General features: G+C 42.3%; 1 protein-coding gene across 1 annotated transcript; it reads right to left on the reverse strand.

Annotated features, from left to right (window-relative positions):
• Nucleotides 1–14293: 14293 nt before the first annotated feature.
• SOD2 (superoxide dismutase 2) lies at nucleotides 14294–24588 on the reverse strand. The gene is made up of 5 exons (XM_052784824.1): nucleotides 24451–24588; nucleotides 23102–23304; nucleotides 18670–18786; nucleotides 16153–16332; nucleotides 14294–14810 (listed from the first exon to the last, which is right to left on the reverse strand). The coding sequence occupies exons 1-5, from the start codon at nucleotides 24477–24479 to the stop codon at nucleotides 14665–14667; spliced, it is 675 nt and encodes a 224-aa protein (XP_052640784.1). The 5' UTR covers nucleotides 24480–24588; the 3' UTR covers nucleotides 14294–14664.
• Between the last annotated feature and the right edge of the window lie 1238 nt (nucleotides 24589–25826).

Here is a 25826-nt window from a genome sequence, read left to right on the forward strand (position 1 = left end):
GGGCTGGAATTGGATCCTCTTAACAGTAGTGAAATCACTACAGTGCTGGAAGAGATGTCCCCGTGGACAAGGGATTTAAATGCAGCTGTTGCCCCTCTCTGGGAAGGATGCCCCTGCGCTCCCCTGCCTTCCAGCAAGGGTCAGGGCTCTGAAGCAGCAATGGCAGCCTGGGGCTATGAACATGTGGGCACCTCAGGAGGATCTACCAGCACCAAGGCAGGATACATGACCGAGGCAACGTGTCCTCCTGCGCTGCCAGACCTTGGCTCTCTTCACGGTCAGTGGAGAGAGACAGAAATGACTCTGAAGCAAGGCAGCTGTTGTAAGGCATCTGAACGCAGGCCACGGTACTAGAAATAGCTGATCGCCAGCACAGCAGAAACTGGGGGAGAAAGTAGCCTGAAAGGCTGCAAAATAAGTTGCATGGCCACACTTAAGACTGCTGGTTTGTTCCCAGGAACCAAGGCAGAAAGTCACCTGCTGCAATGAAATTCTCACAGGTCTGCAAAAGGACACACTCGGGATGGATCCTGCCTTTCACGTCGGCCAGCACACTTCCCTGCTACGGACTCCTACACAGTCATCAGCTGAAACAGCAGCATCTGCAACGTCCCTAATAGCCCAAAGAAAAAGCCTAATTTAAAAATCATGAGTTTAAAACACGTGAGAAGGCTCCATCCTGACTTCTTGTAGAGCAGGCTGATGCAAGTAAACACCCAGCCCTGTGCCCTGCAGTGGAAGAAGGGCAGTGTTTTGGTGGGATGCACTTCCCTTCCCAGCATACTAGAGAAGAAACTCACCATACTAGAGAAGAAAGAACATCTGTCATGCCAGCCATCCCTCTGCAGCAGTGGAGCTTTTTCCTAGGTGATAGGTTTGTTGTTTTAAAGGGTCCACTTTGGGGTTTTCATGTCAACCATTACTGAAGTTATACCACGATCATGAAAAACGACTTTTGTACTCTATCTAGTGTATATGTTTCACAGGTAACAATATATCCTGCCTTAACTTCTCTTAACTTTATTTCTCTAAAAAACCCAACGGCTTGAGATTCTCCACAGAGTTAATGGGATGCTGTGTTAAGTAACCAGGGGATTAAGCATCACTCGCAGGTGCTTTTACTTTCTGCACACAGTACTGGTGAAGGCAGGACAAGGAGAGCTGTGAGTACCAGGCTGACAACCATGCATACAAAGGGATGCTGGCAAACTGAAGCAGGCTCATAGATCAGCTACAAGAAAAATCTCATCTTTGGTTGGTGTCCATGTTCATGCAATTGGTGACAGACCATATAGGAGATGCCTTTTGGCAGCTCAGTTAAATAAAGCAAAGCATGGGAACACGAAACTGGCTTGTGAACACCTTAAGTTTTTACTCTACAGAAAAAACCCATTGCTCACCACATATAACCTAGCTTCTTGGCAAACTCAGTCTCCTGCCTACATTAGTACTGTGGCTCCTTAGTTTTCCCATGAGAGTTTTCTATCCAAACTCCTTATTCTACTGGAAAATATACATTATGTTACATCAGTGTGATTCAGATGGGGATTAGTTACTGCTGTCTCTAAAACAGAGGTAACCTTTTCTGAGGTTCTCTTGTACCATTTTTTTGAGTCTCTCTTGTATCATATGGGATTGTTTGGCCTTGGAAAACCTGGTTGTTCCATCCACTTCAGTGCAGAGGCTCAGACTAGCCACAGGAATCCTACTAATCTACAGGGTTACACACATTAGTAAGAGGGAGGCAAGGATTTGATCGAAGGTCTCAACTTCTAGAGAGAGGAAGAACTCAACTTCTCATTGGGGAGAAAGACAAGGAGAGTAAAGCAAATGATGTGGGAATTGAGAAAGGAAAGAAAAATGTATTAAATTTACAGGCTTTAAAACACAAAGAGACACTGTGATCATCCATTTCAAATAAATTCCTGCATAAGCCAGGCCATAACATGATTGATTACCTCCAAACAAATACATGGTTAGTTCCTCTACAGCTGTAATTACAGGTATCTTCAGAAAAAGAGCATTTACTTGCATGTCAATATAGCAGTATTTTACCAGCATCACCTATTCACCTTTTGGGAATACATTCCTATACCCCTTGCCAGATGCTAGATGTGAATTCTTGTGTAAAAATACCTTGGACATGGTCAATATATTCACTAGAGGACCTCAGAAGAATACAGGATGTCCCAGACCTCGTTATTAGAGAACACATATAGCTATTCAAACTTCTTCTAAGTCAACATCCCTCAGAGGAAGAACTGTCTCAGATTTTTCTGCAAGCTCTCATTACTACAGCGATATTTATGGCTGTACCTTAGGGGAGCAAGCAGACAGCCTAGTCCATCCTACGCACAGCCAGCGGTCCCTGGGACTTACTTATACAGAGTGTTCTTTTAATACAAATTTCATCTCAGGCCAAGGGTTCAGGCAGTGACCTTCTAGACACCACCACAGCCCCAACAGTAATTGCTTGAACAGAATTTTATGCCACATTAAGTTTCTTGACCTTAATCCGTTAAATGGTACTGAAAGAAGAGCACACAGTCCATTTGCTCATACCTGTTCTAATCCAGCGTTATCAATCAGACATTCACAGACTGTCATCTTGCTGGATGGGGCCCCCAACGACTCCTTCAGTTCCCAGTGAAAAAATACAAAACACTTCTCAAGATATTCAAGCTGTCTCCAAATACACACAAATCTGCTGTGTTTTCAGAAAGCAGCAGGAGCTGCAGCATTTTTCTGGTCTCTGTTGGTTGTGTCGCTTCTGAAGTATAACAATATCCTGTCTCTTAAGGAAACTGCAATTGAAATTTCCCAGAGGACTTGTGAAGAATGAAAGTTTTACATGCTGGGGACGCAGGACAAGACCAGCAGGCAGGACCTCATGGACTTCTGCAGCTTTAGAGAAGTGTTGAGACTTGCCTGATATCACGATCGCTGAAATGCAGCTGACTTCTTACTCCGTGACACTCCTGGCTATTAATACCACATGTCAACATTTTAACATAAACTGGAGGTAAATGTATCTGTTCAGAATTTAGACCTCTGCATATCGACATCCCAAACTCACCGGTCTCCTGAATTCATTTTTTATCAAAAGTTTCACTAGCTTCAGGAAATTTTCACCTGAATCTGGGCCAGTTTAAGTTTTTAATTGCAATGCCTTGCTTGGATTAGTTCCAAACCAAATTAAGTTTATTAATTATTCATTGTAAATGGGATCCACACAAAGCTTGAAACTCAAAACCAATTTCAGAGAATAAAGGTGGCGTGCCAAATTTGTAGAAAAACTTTCAACTGGCTCTTGGCAACAAAAATATTTTGCAAAGGAAAGATGACATACAAATCAATCATTTTAAATGCAGAATATATATTTCAGGGCAATTTTCTCATTGTTTTCTACATAATGCCATTTTCCCAAAAGTACCACATGATTATTTGCCAACTGTATCAAGCACCACTTCCATTCTTACTATGTTGCGATACTTCATCCTACTAGGAAGAACACAAGAAACTTTTACAGTCAATTTTGTTTGCATTTTTGGCCACCTTGAATGATGGATGAAGCACAGTACTGTGAAACACCTACATGTCCTCATAAACCAGAGCATCCTGTTGGTTAATGGTAAAGTTGAATTTGATTTTTATTTGGTCCTGCTAAGAAGCACAGCCCCAGTTAAAGGCATACGACAAAGAGCAGAAAATAGTGCTCAGAAAGGTCATAGGGAAAGCAGTAGGTCTGCCTTCCTACCAGAGCAATGCAAGGCTAGACTCCAACAAGAATGAAATGAAAGCAGGTCACTTCGCCATGACAGCTCTTATTTTTTTCGTGTATTTGAGTTAGTGTACCATGAACAACAGTAGGGAGTTCCTAGGTAAAAAGATGAAAAGATTTTTTCTTCAAAAACTGATTTTTTAATTTGCATAGCACCATCTGCACAGTTTTAGACAGCACAAGAAGCAGCCAGGAGTTACTGTCCTGTTCCCTTCTCTCTTTTGCCACATGGCAAAGAAAGTGACGTAAAATGGATTATTTTTTTCCTGTGGAAATAAATACCATCTCCTGCTGGAAGTGCTCTTCCCTGCCTATGTAGATCATGTCTCAACAGACAGCTGCCTGCTGGATTCATCCAGCTGCCTGCTTCGCCAGAATCACGGTGATCTGGAGTGTGCAACTGCCGTCAGTCAGGAAAGGTGGACGTTTGAATCTGGACTGTCGATACATCAGACAATAAACCCCAGAAGCAGCTACAGGCTCTTCTGGGAGCATTTTCTTTGGTGAGAAGGAGCAGCTACCTCTAGGAGAGCAGAGAGTCCATGCATACATTAATGTTGCTTAGTTTAATGTTAGTTCAAGTTGAGAACGAAGGTTATTGTGGCAATAGGATATTGTTTGGTGTAGGTGAGGCCTGTCTTATCTGGCATATTTTTCTTAAAGATTAATGTTAGCAAGGCTGAGGCATTCTTGATTATCTTTGACTGCAAGCTGAGAACTTGACAGATGAGGTCAATGGAGATGACCGGTTGTTTCGGGTAGGTGGTGGTGATACTAACTCCTGTGGGCAGCTTTTAAACTTCACCAAAAAAATACTGTAACAGATAACCAAATAACAGGCTTTCTACAAGCACAGGTTTTTTTGTTTTTGTTGTTTTCCAGTTACATCCTTTTTCTGATTCCTTGTTTTTTTCCAGAAATTTTTTACAAGTTTCTCACCATTGTCAAGAACAGCATACAAACTAGTACAAAAGAAAAAATAGAGGCTCTCTCCTCTCTCTGCCTCTTCCACTGCATTTGTTTTTCTGGTCAAGGTGAAGGATAAAACCTGATCATTTCTCCAAGAGAAGCTGAGGTTTTCTTGCTTTAAAAAAGAATGTGATTATCCCAATTTTCAGCCTATATTCTTTTTTTTGCTTTTCCCTGAGAAAAATAACATTAAAAACTGGCACTGTGACTTTCCAATAACTCTCTCCTTTTGATCTGCAGTCTTACAGGTAGTTCTTTCTTCTTTTTCACTTACTTTTCATGTTGCTGATTCCTACTTGGTGCTATATTTAATTTTGTGCTCATTAACATAACCCTAATGTCACTGCCAACTGCCACCACAACAGTCGTTCTGACTTGAGATGAACAAATTCATTGTGAATTCCTTTGGAAAAAAAAACCAAACAAAAACCACTCCACAGCCTAAATATCTGTAGAAGATGAAGTCTAAATTTGATCCTGACGAAAATCAGTAAATCAGAGTTCTTGTTTAGCTGCTGTTACATGTTCTCTGACTCAGTCAATAAATTTATTTCATTCCTGTTCCCCTTTCAAGCCAATAGAAAACAGTTTCATGGAGCTGGAAAATGCTTTGGGCAAGACTGGGGGAAGCAAATAACTTATTTACTGAATACAGGGTGTTGACTGATTCAGAATGTCTTGCCAATTCATCCGAAGTCACCAAACGCTTGGAGCCAGAAAGAGGATGTGGGGCTCAATTAGTGGAATGAGACTATGGTGAGGGCAGATGGCTCCCCTCAAGCAGTCAGGATACTGCCCACAGCATTTTTTGGAAATCCAGAGTCTCTCTTTTTGGTAAGCATCTCAGGCACTGGGCTGGAGGCAGTCACCTCTGCCTGACTATCCCAGCTAACAAGCTTTTCAGTAATTTCGGCTGCAGGAACTGAAAATGCTCAAAAAAACCTCCAAAATACTCCTGGCACAGCAGACAGGGCACTCTGGTGGGAGATATACGTTCAGGTCCACTTGAGCAGAAGAAGAATTCAATGCTGCTTTCCTGCATTTTGGAGGAGTGTCCAAACTGCCCACTCAGAAAGCAGAGGCAAAGCTGCAGCACCCGCCTCCTCCCTCCTTGCATGAACAGTGCTGTCATCCCATCCTTTTTCATTCATCCAGAAGTAAATCAAGGGGGACAGACACAAGGTCTTATTTCCTTGGCAGGGGTGGGGGAACAAAACATATTTTTCCTGAATTTCAGTTCAGAGCCTAACAGGAAGCCTTCATTTTTTATGACATTCATAGTGCAGGACTAGCATTTCACCTCTGCGATACATCTGGGTAACCACAAAAGCAGTTCCAGCCCAAGCAATAGCTTTTTAAGGCCAAGGCTTTAGCGATGAAGCAATATGAGAATGATACACATATACAGCCACTTGGATTAACCTGTAAACAAGGTAATGTAAACAAGGTCTAATGGTGGACACCTTCTGTCCTTCCAACACATTGTCAGCTCGCACTCTGCCACGAGGGGCGAGTTCCTCTCCGGTGCTCGGCCGTAGCAGGGAATCAAAGCATGGAAACCACATGAGCAGAGATTACACAGCCTCTCAAGTCTGGCAGCCAGATGTTTATTTGCAACAGTGAGCATAACCAGATGGTTTTTCTGCCATTTTTTTCTCCAAACACCCAGAAGAGGTTAACAGAATGACACACACAGAGATAAGCTCATGATCACATTTGTGTATTTAGACACATACACATATTAGCCTCTCCAAAACTGTAATCCCTAAGGATCCATAATCAGATGGCATGGCTAGGATTTTCAGATGTCAGGTCCAGCTCAGACTCTGCAAGAAGCTCCAAGTGAGTAACAGCCAGACTAGGACTTCTCCATATTGCTGTCTTGATGCCAGCACCAGCCCAGGGGTGCCGTCCACAGAATCCCTCTGCAGCTGGCTCCAAGCATGCTCCTGGGTGCAGCACATGGGGACAGGTTCTCAGCTGGCCATGAACAGCTTTGCTTTTTTCTACCCATGCAAAACTGCCCTACAGTGAACTCTTCGGGAACTGGAGTAACAAATACAGCAGGAAGGTCATTGCACTGTTGTGACACACTGGCTGCTGATGCAAAGGTCTCAGGCAAAGGAAAGAGGGCTTTGATGGGATAGTCCTACATCCCAACATGAGTTAGCTCCTTGGATACATCTCTGAGGCCGCAGAAACACACTTCTTTCTAATGAAGCTGACATCAGAGCTCACTAGGGAGAAATCTGGGCAGGTCAGCCCAGAATCAGTAGATGCAGATGTTACTTTCAAGGACAAGTTTCAGGGCTGAACCCTCATCACCAGCCCACACCTGTATCTGTCCCACAGTGTCTATGCCAGACAGCCACATCCGGAACAAAAACATTTAGTTCCATTTAATATCCTGTGCTTTCTCCCGTACAAAACATGGATTTGACACTCGCACACGCAATGTGCGCTGCACAGTCCCACACCAGCTGGAGAGAATGCATTTAGGACAGCAATGCATATCAGCAGGTGGACAACAACCACCACTTAACTGCTATGACTTACATTTAAGATAAAGCAAAATCCAGGAACAACTCCAATTCCCGGCTAGGTAATACAGAAAAGCAGCAGTTCTGGCTCTGAACTGTTTTTAACTGACCTGGATCTCATGAACGCAAGGGGAAAACTCCCACTGGAGCTTTTGACACTCAGACAGGCTAATTCCAGTTGATTGTTCCCATTTTACTTAGTTATGCAAACAAGGACCAAGCCCTACACTTAAGATCTCATAAATAATACTCCTCCATCTGTAAAAAATTCTGGTGAGAGTTTTAGTTTTGTGATCCTTATTCTTTCATAAGAAAAATAAATAAGCAGAAATTCATGATCACTTCTTCCCTGTAAATACCCTATGGCTTGTTGTAATTAAACCCAAGGACTTTTGAAATGGCCTGAAATCTTAAGCAGAGGTAGGGGAGCCCAGATGGAAGAAAAGAGTAAAACTCATTCTGACACAAGTTTCTCTCAGCGTCTTGCGAAATGAACTCAAACACTCAAAGGACCCAAGAGTCAAGCTCTTCTCCTGGCAGGTTGGCCAGGTTTGCGTGCATCTTTTATGGGAGGGGGAAGTCAAAGACAGTCTGATGATGCATCCTTTGAAAGCTTGCATTTCCCCTCCTCCCTACAGCCTCTTAACATGATTCTGCTTGAGGGCTAAGAGTGGCTGGAAATATCCCAGTGAAGCATTTGGTCAGAAGACAGATACATAGATACAGAGAGACAGAGAGGGAGAGCTTGCTTAAACGCTACCTTGGTGAGCCCAAAGTGCTTTGTTTGAAACAGCTCTGAGTGACCTTTGGAGAAGCCTAAGGCTTGAAGCTCATGACAGCTCTCCCGACAGACAAGAACATCAGACTTCCCCAGCAGCTGTAGGGCCTGGGGAGCTTCTGGATTCCTGGAAACACTGACAAGTTTTCAATTCTGGCCAGTTTTGACCACAGCCAAATTTTAAAATGCCTGCAAACTGGAAGCCCTTGCTTTTAGCTACCTCAGATCTGAATTTCTAGAGGCATAACAGGGATTGCAATATCACCCATTCCTGTCAAGTCCAAATACTGAAATAGTATGAATCAGCCCTTCTCAGAATTGTGACATTACCTTCAAACCATCACACTTAAAATTAACAGATGTTCTTTCTCTTTACCTTCTGGTTTGCAGACTTCTGATGTGCCAGTGATAATTTTTGCAATAGCAGTGTGAAAACTTTTAACCTTCTCTTAAAAAACAAGGAAAAACTGAAATTCTTGTGCAGTAGTCTTCTGATACTGCCAGTGTTGCAAAACTAATGGATAAAAATAGCTGAATTACCATGCTACTTGCTTCCAGATCTGACTTTTTAGAGCTACAGCTCTATTGCCAGTAGCATGAAGGACAAGCCCGTAAGATGCAAGCACTATGGAGCAGCCGGTGGGAAGGAACACAGCTACAAGGAACAAAAGAACAGCAGAATTCACTCTGAAGGAGGTGGCCCTCAATAAGGGACCTCAGCAGAGGTAGGGAGAAGCCAGGGAAACAGAGGCTTGGTTCCTCCCCAGAAAGAAGATGGCAAAACCAAGAAAGGACTAAGGAATTGTAGTCCAACTGAAGACAGACTGGGACTTTTCAAAAGTTTTTACCTTCCCTAGCAGGGCAAAACTCCCCCAGAGGAAGTCAGATTTTGGAAGCCCCCAGCCTGTCTGCAAATAACTAGTGCAGTAACCAGCAACTTTTACATGTTTCCGCAGAGTTTTGGAGAAATTAATACTTTCAGAAAACTGTAATTTCGTCTGCAAATTTATGTGCAACAGGAGCCCACAACTATGGGACTGCCAGTCATTTCACATAGCCCTAACACCAAGACTTCCCAAGTGCTGTACTGTAGGGAGTTCTCTGCATTCCAGGTATTTGCCATCAACCCAGACGGATGCTTAAAAACACTGCAGTGGGACACGTCTGTCACAGCTGCTTCAGTGCTGTCACAAGGCTATGTGGGTCCACCACCAGCTCTGGCAGGTCCAGGCAGCAGGTTTGCTGACTTGGCTCCGTGCTAATTTGTCCATCCATCTCTTCAGGTGAGAAGATCCAGTGAAAAGCTAGAGTTTCTCTGGGGCAGCAACAGCCCTATGAAGCAGCACAGTTGTAACTGTAAACCTCTGTGCCTCAGGTAGCCAGCCTGCAGTCTTGGCTTAATTATAGCAATGTAATAGACTTCGTCCCCTGCAGTTAAATCTCTGGTCTCTGGGCTTGAAAGACCATTCAGGATATCATGGACATTGTGTGTCCCTACACAGACATAGTTAGAGCCTGATGAGGCAGCGAGGTGGGAACCCTAGAAGCATCTTCATTTTAATTAGAAGTACCTTCGTCTAGCCTCTGCCCGTCTGGCTCTAGCTATAGTAAGACCTGTATTTGACTGTATGTATTAAAAGAAACTGTCTTCTCCACAGCAGCATTGCCTCCTCCCCACATACTGTTTACTGACAGGTAGCTTCATAGACAGGGGTTACCTTCATCATTTAGAAAGTGGAAGCCCAAACAGTTCCCCTCCTGTGCAGTGAGAACACACAAACTGCTTCTTAACCTGCCTCTTGGAAACTCAATGCAGAAGCCCTAGTGAGAACCGAGTAAAGCAGATATACACCCCCACCTAGTGGGAAACGCACAGCTCTGGTTCTCCAGGACAGGAGCAGCTTCAGCTCTGCAGTTAAACATACACACCCATCACAGACCCCCAGAGCAGCTTTGCTTTTTGAATCAAAGGGGTAATAACAGCTATGATGAAATCTGAAGGCATTACTTTTAATCATTAAGCAGAAAGCACTGTGAGGAAAAGGCAGGTTAAGCCTACTGTTACCAGTATTCTACCTGCTCAATATTAGGCACGACTGCAAACACAACTCTTTTGCTTTATACTAGTGTAATGATTAACTTCTGCAAGGTCAACACAATAGGCATGTAAAATGTTAGCAGAATGGCATAGAAGCATTTTAAACCTATTTTGCTACACTAGAAAGGACTAAATTCTTGAATGCAAAGCAAAGACAAGTAAGTCTTCTGTAAATAAAGAGGTTTTAGTATGTCTGGAAGAGCCTAGCAGCTCACAAGCCGAGTCACTGACAGTATTTTCTGGAGACAGTCTGGGGTTTACTAGTTTTGGGGGTTTTTTTAAATACATGCTCTAGATAAAGGCGAAATAAATAATCGTGAGGTGGAAAGTAGAAGCTGGAGGAAAAAAAGCGTCTTTGATCTATTTCCGTTTCTGACTGCTCAGTAAAGACCTCGACAGACCCCTCCTGTCTGAAGAGCAGGATGAAGGCGCCATCCTCCGGGCTCGCTGGGACCGGCCACGGCAGCAGCCCGATTACCCACCACGGATGGACAGCAGAAAGACTGCAAGAGCTTGGTTTGGCTGGCCTTAAATTACTTTAATCTTTTCTAGTACAGAAGGAGACACACATGCTTTGCAATTCGTATTAGCCTTCAAACGTCTTTTCACAGGTCAGAAAAAAAAAATCACAAACGTGCACTTGCATTTCGCAGCAGCTTATTGCCCTTTGCGACGCAATTGCATCTGTTTCTGAATAGCTCAGCCACTGAAAACTGTTTGTAGTCTGCAAACCAAAGTCTCTAAGTGCAGCAGCTTTGCCACCCATAAGTATTGCTTATGGGATCACCCTGATGCACTTTGTTCTTCTGACTCATAATACGTAATTATTTCCAAGAGGATTTGGGTTAAATGCTGCACTTTGTTCCCCTCTTGAAAATTATTCCAAGTTCTCATTTTAACACACCGTGGCCTATACACAAATTAACTGTGTATACGTACACAGCATCTTCATAAGCAACACAGCTAATCAAGGACTGACAAAAGCTAGGCTCAAGGGGACTGTCGGGATGCAATTCTCCTGCAACCTGTTTGGCCCAGGTCAAAGCCCAATTCAGCTAGCACTGAAGTTAGAAAACTCACTGTTCCTGTCATGCAGATCAAGCCCACAGGTAATTTCAGGCTTGTTGATGAGAGATACCCTGCACAGTTCAGGTTGGAGATGACTTTACACACACAGCTACTATTTTTACCATTAGGGTCAGGAAACTCTAGGTAGAACAATCTGCGTTAATAGTTTAGTTTGAGTAATGGGTCTTAGACTCGTCCATTCAGACAGGGCATTTGGCTGTAATGATTTACCTTCCCATTTCTCAAGACACACCTGCCCACCTCCACAGTAACTTCTGTAACGCAAAGTGCTAGTACTGAATAGCAACAGCAGTTCCAAGTTTACTGCCTAACACAGATTAGCAAGAGGTTTATGTACTTTCGCTGCCCAGACAGCTGACAGCTTTGCTAGCAGACTTGCTAAATTACAGGCACGCACTCCAGCTCCTAGTGTCACAAGAACCACTAGGACTTTTTCCAGTTTTTGTAGTTTGGAGTTAAGACAGTTTGACCAAGCCTTTCCTTCAAATGAACCACACAACCAACCTTTGTTTGTCCTTCATAATTGTCCACCAGACCAAGTATGGAATCATTTTCATTGCTTCAGTGTTCCTACTACTTGCCTTCAACATTTAGTATGTTTTCATCTTACTATTCCACATTCCTATTTGTATGCAGCTTTGGACTTTCTAAATTGACTTATAGACAGGATACAAGGCAGCAGGATAAGCTCACCAGCTGACTGTAAGCAGGAGATGAGCAGAGCTGCTTCTTAACCTGGTGCACAGCAGAAATGGAGCCTTACCAGCACGTGTTGCGTCTCACACTACTGGCTTTAAAGCCTCAGCAAGACTGGTCCTGCTTGAGGAGCTCTCCATGATTTACCTCCTCACCACCTGGAGTTAACTCAGGCTTCCTCCATAGCTTAAGCATTCCCTTCCAGAGCACCAGTGTATAGGCACATTTACCCCTCTGTTCTTTAAGAGCATGCAGTACCAAGAAGATACACAACATACACATTACAGCACTCGCCAACAAAGCCCTGCCTCAGCATTCACTCATTATGAGGAGCACTCCACTACGGATTTTTGATCTCTGCTATATAGTATTTCACCATATCATATAGTCTTGAATAAGGAAAGAAAAAGAAGACTCCGCTGTTTCCTTCATCTTCAGGCAGACTCCAGTGTAAACACAACATGCCTCCTCTGTACTTAGAAGGTACTTCTGGAAAGTAAGAAGCAAAGGATCTTCTTCATATCTGAAGTACCTGTTCCTCTAAAAAAATGCCACTGCTTCACCCCCACTCAATCCACCTTATCTGCAGGATTTCAGTAAACTGAAGTCTGACAACTAAAACCTAAGTAATGGCCTTTACTAATCCAGATACCAACCCAACTTGCTTAAATTAAGCTTTGTATCTATAGCTAGCTACACATGATTTACAAGTTACGGTAAATACTGTTCCTTTCTCTCCCTAATAATTATCAACAATATTAATACTAGTTACAGAGTTGATTAAGTCCTTAAAAAGGATTTGCCTCAATAGTCTTGCAACAGGAATATTGTGGGCTACACAATGTATTTTGCATTAATTTAAACATTCTGAAGTGCTTTGAAGGAAACACTCAAGGACAGAGGCTGGGAACATTGAGTTAGGAAGATGGGTTTCAAAATAAAACTGATCACCTTTGATTACAGCAAAGATTTCATTTTGAATTGCTACCTTGGAAGTATAATTCATTCTGCCAGAAGCTTCTATTGGGGGAAAAAAAAAAAAAAAATCTATGCAATACTAGTGTTTACTCATCGAGACCCAGGCTTCCTCTCTAAGAAGAAAAGCTGAGCATAGTTTGTGAGAGACTTTATTTACCAGCTCCCCAGACTTGCAGAGGATTTTGCAGACAGCAAGAATATGGATGCTTCAGTAGGCTTTTTTTTTTTCAAATTCAAGTCAAAAGCTGCCAGACTGATTACCAATAACCTTACTTTTCTTCATCACTGCTCTCACCCCCTCAGAGGCAAACCACAGATATGAGGGAGGATGCTACAAGTTTTAAACAAGATTATGAAGCAATTCAGACGTAAGCAGAAGCTCAAGCTCCATATCCGAGATGAGAACCAGACCTAGAGAAAAAATATCCCACAGCAGAAAAAAAAAAAAACACTTTAAATGTGAAATAAGCCACGTTTGCACAACTCGCTCTCATTCACAACTGAGATTATCTCACCAGACACAGCTTTGGTTAGTGACTAAAGACTTTTCCTATGGTGGTGGTAGTTTCTCTCCCTCCATTTGCTAAGGAAAGGCATTTCTTTCTTCTTCCTTCTCCCCTTAATCTTACTTAATACTTGAAAACAGCAGCCTAGCAGTACAGTAATGTAAGCCTATTCCTTGTTTCCTGAGAATCCATCTTCAACTTAAAGAGGCATACTGAGAAAGCTCAAAGAAAACTTACGCACAAGGTAATATGTATACCCAGCAGCATCCAGTCTAAAATACTTGCAACAAAACTAGCAAAAAAACCAAAACACGCCAACCATTTCTTGTATTTTTTAAGACCTTTTGGGCATGCTCCTTTATACGAGACAGTATTTCATTCCCGCCTCAAGCATTAAGTTTAACTTGTTACAACTGCTTCGGGAACACAGCTATGCAGAGACAATTTAGACTTGATATATGCATGTAATCAGTCCCTTAAGTTAAAGGATGTTTTAGGATATACTTGAATGGCTAGTATGAAATGAGTATCACATGCTCTCATTCAGTTCCTATATGAACAATTTAGCCTGACCCAGTACTGTAATCTCTTGCCCAAGGTAACACCTCAAAGGCTAGTGCATCAGTGCAATACATGAAAATCTTGCGTAAGAGATCCAGGAACAGGTAGGGATGACTGAAGACAGTCAAGTCAGGCAGGCACAGCAACGCCGATTTCCCATTTCACCCATCTTTTTAATATGTAAGAAGCTCCATAGCCTCTAACACAACAAATTAAAAAAGGTGTTTCTCTTCTCCATTCATTTTTAAATAAAGTAACTGGACCAGCTATTACTAAAAATTAGTCTCTTACAGACAGTTATAGAAGATTCTTGAGTTTTATTTGTTTATAGCAACATTAGTACATGTTTCCACTTAGGTATTTTAGTGCAACAAGGAAATCCATTACCTCATTAAGCTTCAGCAAGGTGATCTATGTTTCTACATGCAATGGAAACAATTAAAGTGTCTCCCTTTGTTGCACAACAGTTTAAAACTTCAAAAATCTAAGTAAATACCTCTCACAGAATTAAACCAGCAGACACTTTGCTTGATTATGAAATGCTTTGGTTGGATGAGCTAAGTGTTTTCTGCATTAGAGCAATTCATTTGTAAGCCACGGGCACTACTACAAGAGTGGTATCAGAGTAGAAGTGGTGACATTTTAGTAGTCTGTGCAAGAATTCCACTCTACTTTTTGCAAGTTGCATATCTTGAAGATACATTCTCCCAGTTGATCACATTCCAGATGGCTTTCAAATAATCAGGTCGAACATTTTTGTACTGAAGATAATAAGCATGTTCCCATACATCGATTCCTAGCAAAGGAATGAGACCTGTAAAAAAAACCAGACACAATAAATTTTGTAAATCTATGAAATCATGCTTTACATGTAAAGTCTTATATTGCATCCCCAAGTTGTACCCAATTTCTGAGTCCCTATCAGCAGGGAGATAAAAAGCTCTCCAGCACGTTTTACAGAACTTTTTGTTCTACACACACACACAAAAAATTAGCTTTCAGTTTATGCAATAAGATGAACACCTATGAATACTCTATAACTGCCTTGAAGACATAACTGAAACCAGATACAGTCATTTTTGAAAAGTTTACATCTTTTGCACAGTTATGCAAACATTTTCATGAAATGTTACACCATGAAGGAGTCTCTTGCCATGCCAGTTTGCTTGCAATATTTTAATTACAAGTTATTCATTAAGTGTCTAATTACTTTCCTTGCTTTTGTGCTAAATATCCTTCTCACTGTCTTTTTAATGGGGAGTTTTCATGGGGGACAGGGGTAAAGTTTACCCCCATTATGCTGTAAGTCCCTATACTTATTTTTTTTCCCTACTGAGAAGCAAGACAGGGACTGCTGACAATACATGAAATTCCTTGCCATTCTCTATGAATTCTACAGAACATCTTTTAAAGATATCTGCAATATGATTTGGACGAAAAGCCACTGCAGGCAGCATTCTTATTGGCCATGACCTCTTCCCTCTGTGGAGGGTGTCCAGCCTGTCATCATCACTTCCATGTCTCTCTAAGCAAGTAAAAATATCTTCAAAAGTGATCATTGCTAGTATTATGCTGCTTGCCTAGCTGTAAGATTTATCCACATCCAAGGTTGATTTAATTGATACTCATTGCTTCCTTAATATTGGTGAAGAGTAGATTATAAACCTTCCCTTTTAAACCCAGCCTACATAGTCACAGGAGTTATTATGTACACCTTCCTCTCTCCTGTTGCCTAGCCTACACTGACAGTTCTGTGAATAGCCCCTCTGCCAGAGAAAACAACCTAAAGGCAAGAAGCTTAATCTTCCTCGACACAGGCAAGCTACTCCAGTTTACTCAAAAAACAATCCACAGGAGCCTAAGCTAAAACTACTGTCTAAGAGAGAGTGCTTTCACAATATGCCCCATCTATTTCCCCTTGGACTAGACAGACGTCAAACCCTACTGCTCCTCACAGTTTTTAAGTCCTGCTTTACTAATGCTGTTTTAAAAACTGCAACTGTTTTTCACTTCTGCTAGTACTGATATTCAGTTTTCCAGCCCTATTTATCCATCAATTTCTTCTCAATTCAATTTGTCCACAAACCCCTTTTCAGATCTCATACACTTGCCTATGAAATCTACAAAGAGAGAAGCAGAAGGGAAAGAAACCTGACCTGTTGTTCCTTGCAAAGGGTCTTGATTTGCACAAGCTGCTATTTGTAGGCGGCCCTGCTCTTTGTTATAGCCAAGCCACCCCCAGCCTGATCCTTGAACACCAACTGATACAGCTGTCAGCTTCTCCTTGAAACTTGCAAAGGAACCAAAGTCACGCTTGATGGCTTCCATCAATTCTCCTTTAAAAAAGCACAGAAAGATCACAGAATGTCACGCACTTAACATCTTTCAATTTCCAGATATCACCTGGAAATAAAGAGGATCAGAAGCATTTGGGCTCTATGCAAAGAAAGTATCTAGACAAACAGAGTAGTTGCATCATTAATTAACAGTTCTGTCCCAACCTGCTTAAGAGGGCAAACAGACTGGAAAGAAATTAGTGCAGTAGCGTGCTGTCCTCAAAGACACACTCAGGGTGCTATCAACTGGACATTCAGGAGTTGACATTCTTGTCTAAAACCAAAGTGAACACCACAGAAGACTAGCAAAGAAGGTAAGAAGCTAGTCTGCATACCTAGAAGAACAACACTAAGTGGCTGTGGTTTGTCTTCATACAAAGAAATATTTGGACATCTTTGATATCACTATAATGAACCTACACATCATAAGAGATATTTAAGCACTCCCCTCAGATTTTAGATTTACATCTGCTTCTACAGTTAGGTAGTCTATTTGATATGGGTAAGTAGGCTCCATGATTAGATCCCTTTTTATTAAGATAAACTGTGCTGGGGCAAAGGGAACAGAAACTAGGATTGCTTAGTGTAACAATGCGCTGTCGAACTACTTCCCTTCCCCTACACCCTAGCACACTTGTAGTTTTCAGATACTTAAGTGTTTGCTCAAAACCTGAAGGTGTCTACGCTCCTTTCTAATTAGCATGTTGTGCTGGTTTTGGCTGGGATAGAGTTAATTTTCTTCATAGTGGCTAATATTGGGCTATGTTTTGGATTTGTGCTGAAATCAGTGCTGGTAACACAGGGATGTCTTTGTTCCTGCTGAGCAGTGCTCACACAGAGCCAAGGGCTTTTCTGCTTCTCACCCCATCCCACCAGTGAGTAGGCTGGGGGGGCACAAGGAGTTGGGAGGGGACACAGACAGGACAGTTGACCCCAACTGACGCAAAGGATAGTCCAGACCATATGGCGTCATGCTCAGCATATAAAGCGGGGAGAAGGAGGAGGAAGAGGGGGGGACATTCGGAGCAATGGCATTTCTCTTCCCAAGTCACCGTCATATGTGATGGAGCCCTGCTTTCCTGGGGATGGCTAAACACCTGCCTGCCCATGGGAAGTGGTGAATGAATTCCTTGTTTTGCTTCGCTTGCACATGTGGCTTTTGCTTTACCTGTTAAACTGTCTTTATCTCAGCCCACGAGTTTTCTCACTTTTACCCTTCCGATTCTCTCCCCCATCTCACCAGAGGGGAGTGAGCGAGCAGCTGTGTGGGGCTTAGCTGCCAGCTGGGGTTAAACTACAAGACGTGTAAGAATACTTCATACAGCGCAATGTTGGAGAACTCTTCATTCCTTCCACCTTTGGACGGATGGTTTTGAAAATCTCTTGGCGATAGGTGCAAGAGCATCTTAAGACAGGCTTTAGCAGGCTTCCTACAAAAGCCTTGAACCATTCAGTTGATACTGAAAGATGACTTTTCAGACTTTCTGACTTTCACAGAAACTTCACAGAAATTGGGAAACAAAAATCAAGGCTTTAAAGCATCTTTTCTGAGAATGTCATCTGACAACAAGCTCTATCAGAAATGGACTGGTATCAGAACTGTGTGTTGAAATTTCAGCATCGAAGCTTCAAAACTTTATGCTCCATTCTCTAACTAGATCATCTTCAGAGCATCTTTGTACTTCCATGGTAGAGTCAAAAGTCACAAGCAGATGTCACCTGTGAAGGCTGAACTGCAGTACAAAGCACCTGAAGCCCACCAATTTACAGACAGGCACATAAACCTCATTCAAAACCCCTCGAGTTTATCACAATAGCTTTTGTGAGATCTGTACTATAGGGCCTTTACCTTTAATTGTACGTCACTTGTAGATAATCACTACTCTATCCTCCTGAAGGGGATTTCTTCCTTTAGACTCTAACTGCTAAACTATCCCTATTCAAATTGCAGCATAAATCCAGCCACTAGGTTGGGTGGTCTGCAGCACATTTCTTCCCTTCCTGTGAACCAAGTACATATGGTAACTTAATTAGCATAGCTTTGTACAACTGTTTTCCCTTATGAAGATGGAAAGGACAACATACAGCAGTAGCCAAGTATTTTGCAGTGTACACATAATCAGCTTTAGAAATTAAAAGTACTTAGCTAGCTTTTTACATTCTTGGCTTGCATCCAAAAAACCCTGAATTCCTGAGAATTGTGGTAACCGTCATATAGAAAGGCAAATTAACTCTGAAAAATAAAGATCCTTTAAGACTCTTTCAAAGACAGACAAGATCATCAGTTCTACTGGTCAGTTAAAACTGATGCAATAAATCATTGTAACAAGCACTTACCTTTAGGCTCTCCTCCTCCATTAGGAGAAAGGTTTGTCCAGAAGATGGTGTGATTGATATGACCCCCACCATTGAACTTCAGTGCAGGCTGAAGTGACACCTGAGCTGTAACATCACCTAAGGATGCAGAAGATAAAAATACATAGATAAATGAAAACATCATCATCACCACAGTAGTCACTAAGTTGCCACTAGGCCTCCATCAATCTCCAAAATCTTTAAGTCTCACTAGCCTATAACATGTCTATGGAAAACATAAGGCTTGTGACTGTTATCCACTTTTTAGATAGTCACTGACAAACTACATTAAAGATTTCTTTATCTCTGACCTTTTCTTATGCTGTGAAGATATGTGATCTGCCAATATTGCAACTATCAGACAACCCATACTACACATATCAGATCTACTGCCATTCTACAGCAGAATAAAGCAACTAATACAGCCAGAACACTTCAAGGACCCAGCACGTGTAAATTACTCAGTATTACCACTACAAGACAAAACATTGTTCATCCATTAGCTCACTGATTTGCAAACTAAGAATTTTTAAACTTCTTAAACAATTTACAGGGCAAACTGTGCTTGAGAGAAAGTTGATGAGTACAGTTAGCACATAAACAAACAAGATGTTCTTCTCCCTCCCATTTTTTGTTTCATTTTGGTTTTTTTGGAGGGAGGTACTTGCAGGAAGAGATAGTGACCCAGATTTTACTTCACATGACAGAACCCTGCATCTCAAATCAAGATCAGACAGCCCTGTACTTCCTCCCGCTCCACAAAATGTCATATTTCATAAAGAATTCACTGGTGCCTTGTGCCTCTGAATGGTATTGCACCACTTCAACACAAGTGTTTTGAATGCTATTTTACCTTTTAAAAGAACTGAAAAATTTCAAAGGTTTTTGAAGCTTTCTCTACCACTCCAATACATTCTCTAATAAGAAATCAGTGGGGGCAGCTGTTTCCTCCACACTCTCTCAGGAATGAGTGGTAGAAATCTTCCTATAGCAATAATGAGTCATCTTAACACAGACGTTGAGGCAAGCTACAAAGCAGTAGAACACCTGTTACTAAGGTTTTAATATAGGATTCCATGTTCTCAGCATCTCCTCATACGCTTCAGAAACTACAGACAGGTACAGGACTGGAACAAAGCATCCAAAGCAGTTAGTAAAAACACTATTTGCTGAATTCAGGTATCAGGTTAAGGATGAGACATCTCTTGTACCCACTCAAATGGCATCTTTGGGACATTTTCCTTGAATTTTGCATGCCTTAATGACACTTTTAAGTTCAACCAGAGCATACAGCCTATCACAAGCCAGAAATCCAAAAATAACCCAGAATGTCTTTAATGTCTTCATCACTCTTTATTCCACTATTCCTTAGAGGAACCTATTCCTCAGGACCACTGAGAACCAGAGATGGCATTTGACCGTTGTCCTTAAAACACAGTATTTGTGGTGCTGTCAGATCAGTCCTTCTGAACTTTGCACTGGAAAAGGCAATGGGAAAAAAAGTAACTTGCCCTTAAGTTACAGCGAAAGTATCCTTGAATTTATTTGTATACAGAGTCCCTGGCCTTTGCTCCAGCTTACCACACTCCTCAACATAGCCACGGAGGACAATTCAGTAAACCAAGACAGGCAGCTTAGAGATGCTCAAGAGACCAGTCAGCTCAGTTTCGCAGTCTACAGAGTCCTTTGTTTCCTTCTAAGAGCAGTTAAGTAAACCACCACAGGTCACATGACAGTCAGAAAAGAACAGGGAAAACTGTGGTAGGCACAAGTTTTCACTGAAAATAAGTTTCAAGTTTATATCCTTCAAGTAGCAAATCTTGCATGTTTTGATGGACCAGCAACCAGAACCAGCTTATGCTGAAACAAAGTCCTCTGCTGCACCCCATCACAGAAGTGCATACCCATTTTCAAATGAGCTGACAACATAAGCCAATGGGACTCACCTCAGGACAACTGTTACTTGAGTTTTCTAAGCAGACATAGATAGGTGAAGAACATGTTAAAGATAATCTGAAGAGAATACTTTACTTTCTATTGCTGAACAAAAGCCATTGAGAAGGTTCTGTTATCCAGAAGAGATATTAGATAGTGATCAGACACGCTATGTAACCCAACACCGAAATGCAGCACAAAAACATTTTTTATCATGCTCAGTTTTTAAGTATGGAAGAAGAATGACAATACTGAGAGAATGAGGTGGCAGTTCAGACTTTGCCCTTTCCTAAAGGCTGGTCTTAGAAGTTTTTCTAATGAGGGTCAAAATACTACACACAGTAAGCTGGGATACCAGTTAGAAAAACAAAAAACAACCCCACACTCACAAATATCTCAAGCAAGTATTTGTCTGCTTTGGTGTGCACAACCACCACCAATACATCATCTATTTGCAAAATAATACCTACAAAATCCTTAAGGAAATATTAACCTCTACTTCTAGATAGACGATTTCCAACAGCAAGTGACGAGACGCTATCAAAGGACAGTATTTTTAAAAAATACCTCAAAGGATCCACAACACTGCAGGTGTTTCTGCTAACCAGAAATTCCACCACCATTAGTGGCTGAAGCCTTGGTCATTAAACAGCATTAGTAACAGCAGCAACAGATACAGTTTTCTTATAGTTCATGTTCCCTCCTCAGCTCTGTTTGCACTGATTAAATCACCGGAATACAACTTTCTTGGATCCACCACTGCAGGACAACAGCAGCCAATCATGATTGCCTGATTCTTAATCAAATGTCATTTTAGTTCATTAATTTAGACTGTATAAGTTATTTTTAGGCTTACTTAGGCACTTGAAAATCTCTCAACTTTCATAGGTAATGAACATTCTCTATTCAAGCACACTGGCAATTATCAAGGGATACAGGGTTCAAGTTTACTCAGATACTGACAATTCTCACTTTCATCCATGGCCAAGCAGTTAAATTACACTGTGAAGCCATGTGGCAACCAGACAGAAGTGAGTCTATACAGTAATTACTTCTCATAGGTAAATTGATACTCTTTAGAAAGATCATCACAACAGAAAAAAACTCAGAAAATAATTCCACCTTCTGTTGTGGTTTAACCATGCAGCCGCTCACTCACTCCCCCGCAACCAGTGGGATGGGGAAAAGAATCGGAAGGAAAAGGGTAAAACTTGTGGGTTGAGATAAGAACAGTTTAAAAGAACAGAAAGGAAGAAACTAATAATCATAACAATAATAAAATGACAATAATAATAAAAGGATTAGAATATACAAAACAAGTGATGCACAATGCAATTGCCCACCACTCAACAACTGATGCCCAGTTAGCTCCTGAGCAGTGATCCCCCCAGGCTAACTCCCCCCAGTTTATATACTGGGCATGACATCACATGGTATGGAATACCCCTTTGGCCAGTTTGGGTCAGCTGTCCTGGCTGCATCCCCTCCCAACTTCTTGTGCCCCTCCAGCCCTCTTCCTGGCTGGGCATGAGAAGCTGAAAAATCCTTGACTCAGTAAAAGCGCTACTTGGCAACAAATGAAAACATCAGTGTGTTATCAACATTCTTCTCATACTGAAGCCAAGACATAACGCTATACCAGCTACTAGAAAGAAACTTAACTCTATTCCAGCCAAAACCAGGACACCTTCTTAAAAAGAAGTACATGTTATTTCACACATTTTCATCAGTCCAACTGAAAGATCTGAAAAAAAGTATTTTGTGTGTTTCAGTGTAGTCCTGCTACAACTGTAAAGTCTTCATAAAAGTCAGCATATCTCAGGATTCAATTTGAGATCTTAACAAAAAATTCCATGAAGACTTGCTACATATTTTAGTGTCTCACACTGGCATGTGACCTACATGACCCCTGAATCTGACCCAATGGCACAACTGACACCCAAATTCAGATCTCTTCACTGGGTGTTGTATACATTAACTGCACATTTGTCTTATCTCCATTTGTAGGGGCCTAAGATTATTTCTCAAGAATCAGCAGAGCATCTGATGTGAAAACCATCAAGGTGCACTAATTTTACTTTATATAAGTTTGTTACTAACCTTTCATCACAAAGTATTTGTTTAGTAAAATGACTGCAATTTCGTACTGACTCAGTCTTTGGTTCAAGTTACTAATGTAAATAGCACTAAATCCACAACAATCAATAAATTTTCTTCCAGTTTTACAGTACTACAGAGAACAGAATTCATGCTTTTTAGTTATATCTGGTTTCCAATTATCAGCACCCCTAAAGCTTATAATGAAAGCCTGTTCCTAGTAATATTTCACTTTATTAAAAAAAAAAAAAGCTTGAATTACATAATCCAAAACTTTTAAAAAAAAGTATTTCCCCTGAAAAGAAGGGCTATCTGTTTTTTTCTCCTGTATCATCTATGTCAACAAGCTTCCATCTCATCTGTTGACTGTGGATATACAAACCTTTTGCCAGTGCCTCTTTGTATTTCTCCTCTGCAACATTCAGGTTGTTCACGTAGGTAGCATGATGTTTGCTGTGGTGCAGCTGCATGATCTCTGCATTAATATGAGGTTCCAGAGCACCATAGTCATACGGCAGGTCAGGAAGAGTGTGCTTTTGCCTAGATACCAAGCATCCCAATGGTGCTATCAACTTGGCACTGCTTCTAGAGAAGAAAAAACAGAAGGGAGTAGTCTTATTCAGTACTTCGGCTTTACCACTGAAGCAGACTGAAACCATGACTGTTATGATCAGCTGCTTTAAGTAAATGGGGTGGTATCTTAGGTAAAGAAGTCAAATTTCCATTTTTCAAGAGCTCAAACCAAGTACACTCTGTAGCTTAACTGCAAAGATGAATTCACATAAAGGTCACAGATACATGGCTTCGCAAACGGAGCCCCCCAAGCCACTGTAAAGTCACATACCCTCCCATGCATGCAGGCAAGGCAAAGCTGTGGATAGGAATGGAAAGCCAGCGGGTAACATGCTGACATTCAAAGCTTCACCTAATCTTTACTGATTAAAAACAGAAGCCGAGATGTCCCTGAAGTGTCCTTCCCTCACTATCCACAAGGTCTCTGTACAGAAAAATAAAAAGGCTGAAAAACGCAGTGACCAGGTTCCCAAGCCTGAACCTCTCTAGCATTAACACCATCACGTGTGCTTCCCTGTTCCTACGGTGGGTACTGGAAAACCACACGCTGCATGATGACAGCGCAGCCACAATGTCCGGAACACAAAACCACGCATGTTCTGGTTACCCTTCCCCATTTTAACATCTCGCACTTGTCACAAGACATGACAACGACCACGATGAAAGGAGAACCACTGGGCTGGAGGGAAGGTCAACTCCTGAAGCCCTTTTACGTTTCGCTGGTGACCTTGGCGTAAACCAGGGACAAACCAAGAGCAAAACCCTCGGGGCCCTGAAAAGCGGCCGAGTGCGGCGACCCTGCCTAGCAAAGCCAAGAGGATCTGGCAGCAGCATGTCAGGCGACAAGAGTCCCTCGGCGGAGGGTGAGGGCAGAACCTGGGAGGGTGAAAGCACAACCGCCAGCAGCCCCCCGGCCGCGCCGCTGTCCGCACCGGCGCCGAGCCCTGCGGAGCAGTCGGCAGCAGCGCGACCGCCTTCCTCCCGAAATGGCGGGGAGGCGCTGAGGGGCGAGGAGGGGGCGACCACACCACCGCCTCCTCCTCCTCCCCTCCCGCCCACCGCTCGGCCGCGGAGGGCGGTCCGGCTGCCCGCCTGCCTCACACTGCGGGGCTCAGACCGACATTACGCTCCCCCACCCCTCCGCGGCGCAGCTCTCACCTGCCCGCCGAGGCAAAGCGGCACAACATGGCGGCTATCTCGCGGGCGGACGTTACACCGGCGGCGCAACCGCGTCTTCGCCTGCCCCCCCCCTCCAGCGGAGCTGGGGCCGATGGCGGGGCGGGCGGTGCCGAGGGCGGGCAGCTGCGGAGGGCGGGCGGGCCGGCCGAGCTTCGCCGAGTTGCAGTTGATACAACGCTGCAGTCACTCTATTTCTTCAAATTGAGAGAAATACCTTTTTTTTTTTTTTAAACAATCTATGTAGCAGAGTATTATAAACAGAACCACTATATAAAGCCGTTATCTTAAAACTCAGGCCCTCAGTACTGCAAGCCGAGGTGAAGTGCCGCTGAGGAGGACTAGCCTAAGAGGAGTCTCTACCAAGCAGAAAAATGCCTGCCAGGAGCTTCTGCCTGTAGTGTGGCTGTTGGGCACCAGAGGATAGGGCAGCACCAGGCAGCTGTATTAAGCTCTGAAAACCTGCCCGGCAAAGGCATGTTTCTGTCAGTTTACTGACAGGACCAGCAGCACTAACAATTACTTTTTCAGCTATTTTGTCCGACTTACTTGTTTTGGTTCATTCCTGTTCCTCATTTTTGTGCACATCTTGTTTCCCAACATCTGTTTTCCTCCTGGCAGCAATTCAACGGCCTTTAGTGCTGATGAAAATCCTTTGTTTGGGTACCTTAACCCCATCAGCTAAAATAATTGGTATAGTTAGTGCAAATGAGTTCAAAGACCCATTAAAAATTGGTTCTCCAGAAAGGTCAGTGAGGAGAACTCTCCCCTCGGAGTTAGGAGGCACTCTGCAGACAAGACAAGCAATAGGCAAAACTTGAATTGTATGGAAATCATCTCTGCTACCACAAAACCCTCAATCTTTTGGGTTTTGCCTTTTTCAATAAACACCGATATTCTAAGATCTTACAGAACTCACATTTACCAGACTATAAAAACAAAGGTTACAAAAAATCAGTAGGGGTTAGGTCTGAACAATCTTGTTGAAAATAAATCACCTTATCTTGGAAATTGCCAGGAAATCCACCTGGAGAGACCCACACAGGCAATCTCAGCCCACAGAGAGGCACAGTACAGTAGCATATGTCCATCCCCCTGCTTCTTGACAGATGCTAGAAAACGACATTAATTTAGTCTCACCTATCAGCCAGCAATACTCTCTGGAAAACTGAGCAGTGAAAATAACTGCTTTATCAATAGATATAAGATGAATTGTTCAAAATCAACAGGAGGTTTGGAAACAAGATTTTTCCCCTGAATGCTGAAAATATATACAGCAAGATTTAAGCAGTATCTAATTTTAAAAAGGAATGTTGTAATTATTGGTGATCAATAAAATGTCATCTTTTGTTAAAATG

The sequence above is a fragment of the Harpia harpyja genome, chromosome 4, assembly GCF_026419915.1.
Source record: "Harpia harpyja isolate bHarHar1 chromosome 4, bHarHar1 primary haplotype, whole genome shotgun sequence".
NCBI lineage: Eukaryota > Metazoa > Chordata > Aves > Accipitriformes > Accipitridae > Harpia > Harpia harpyja.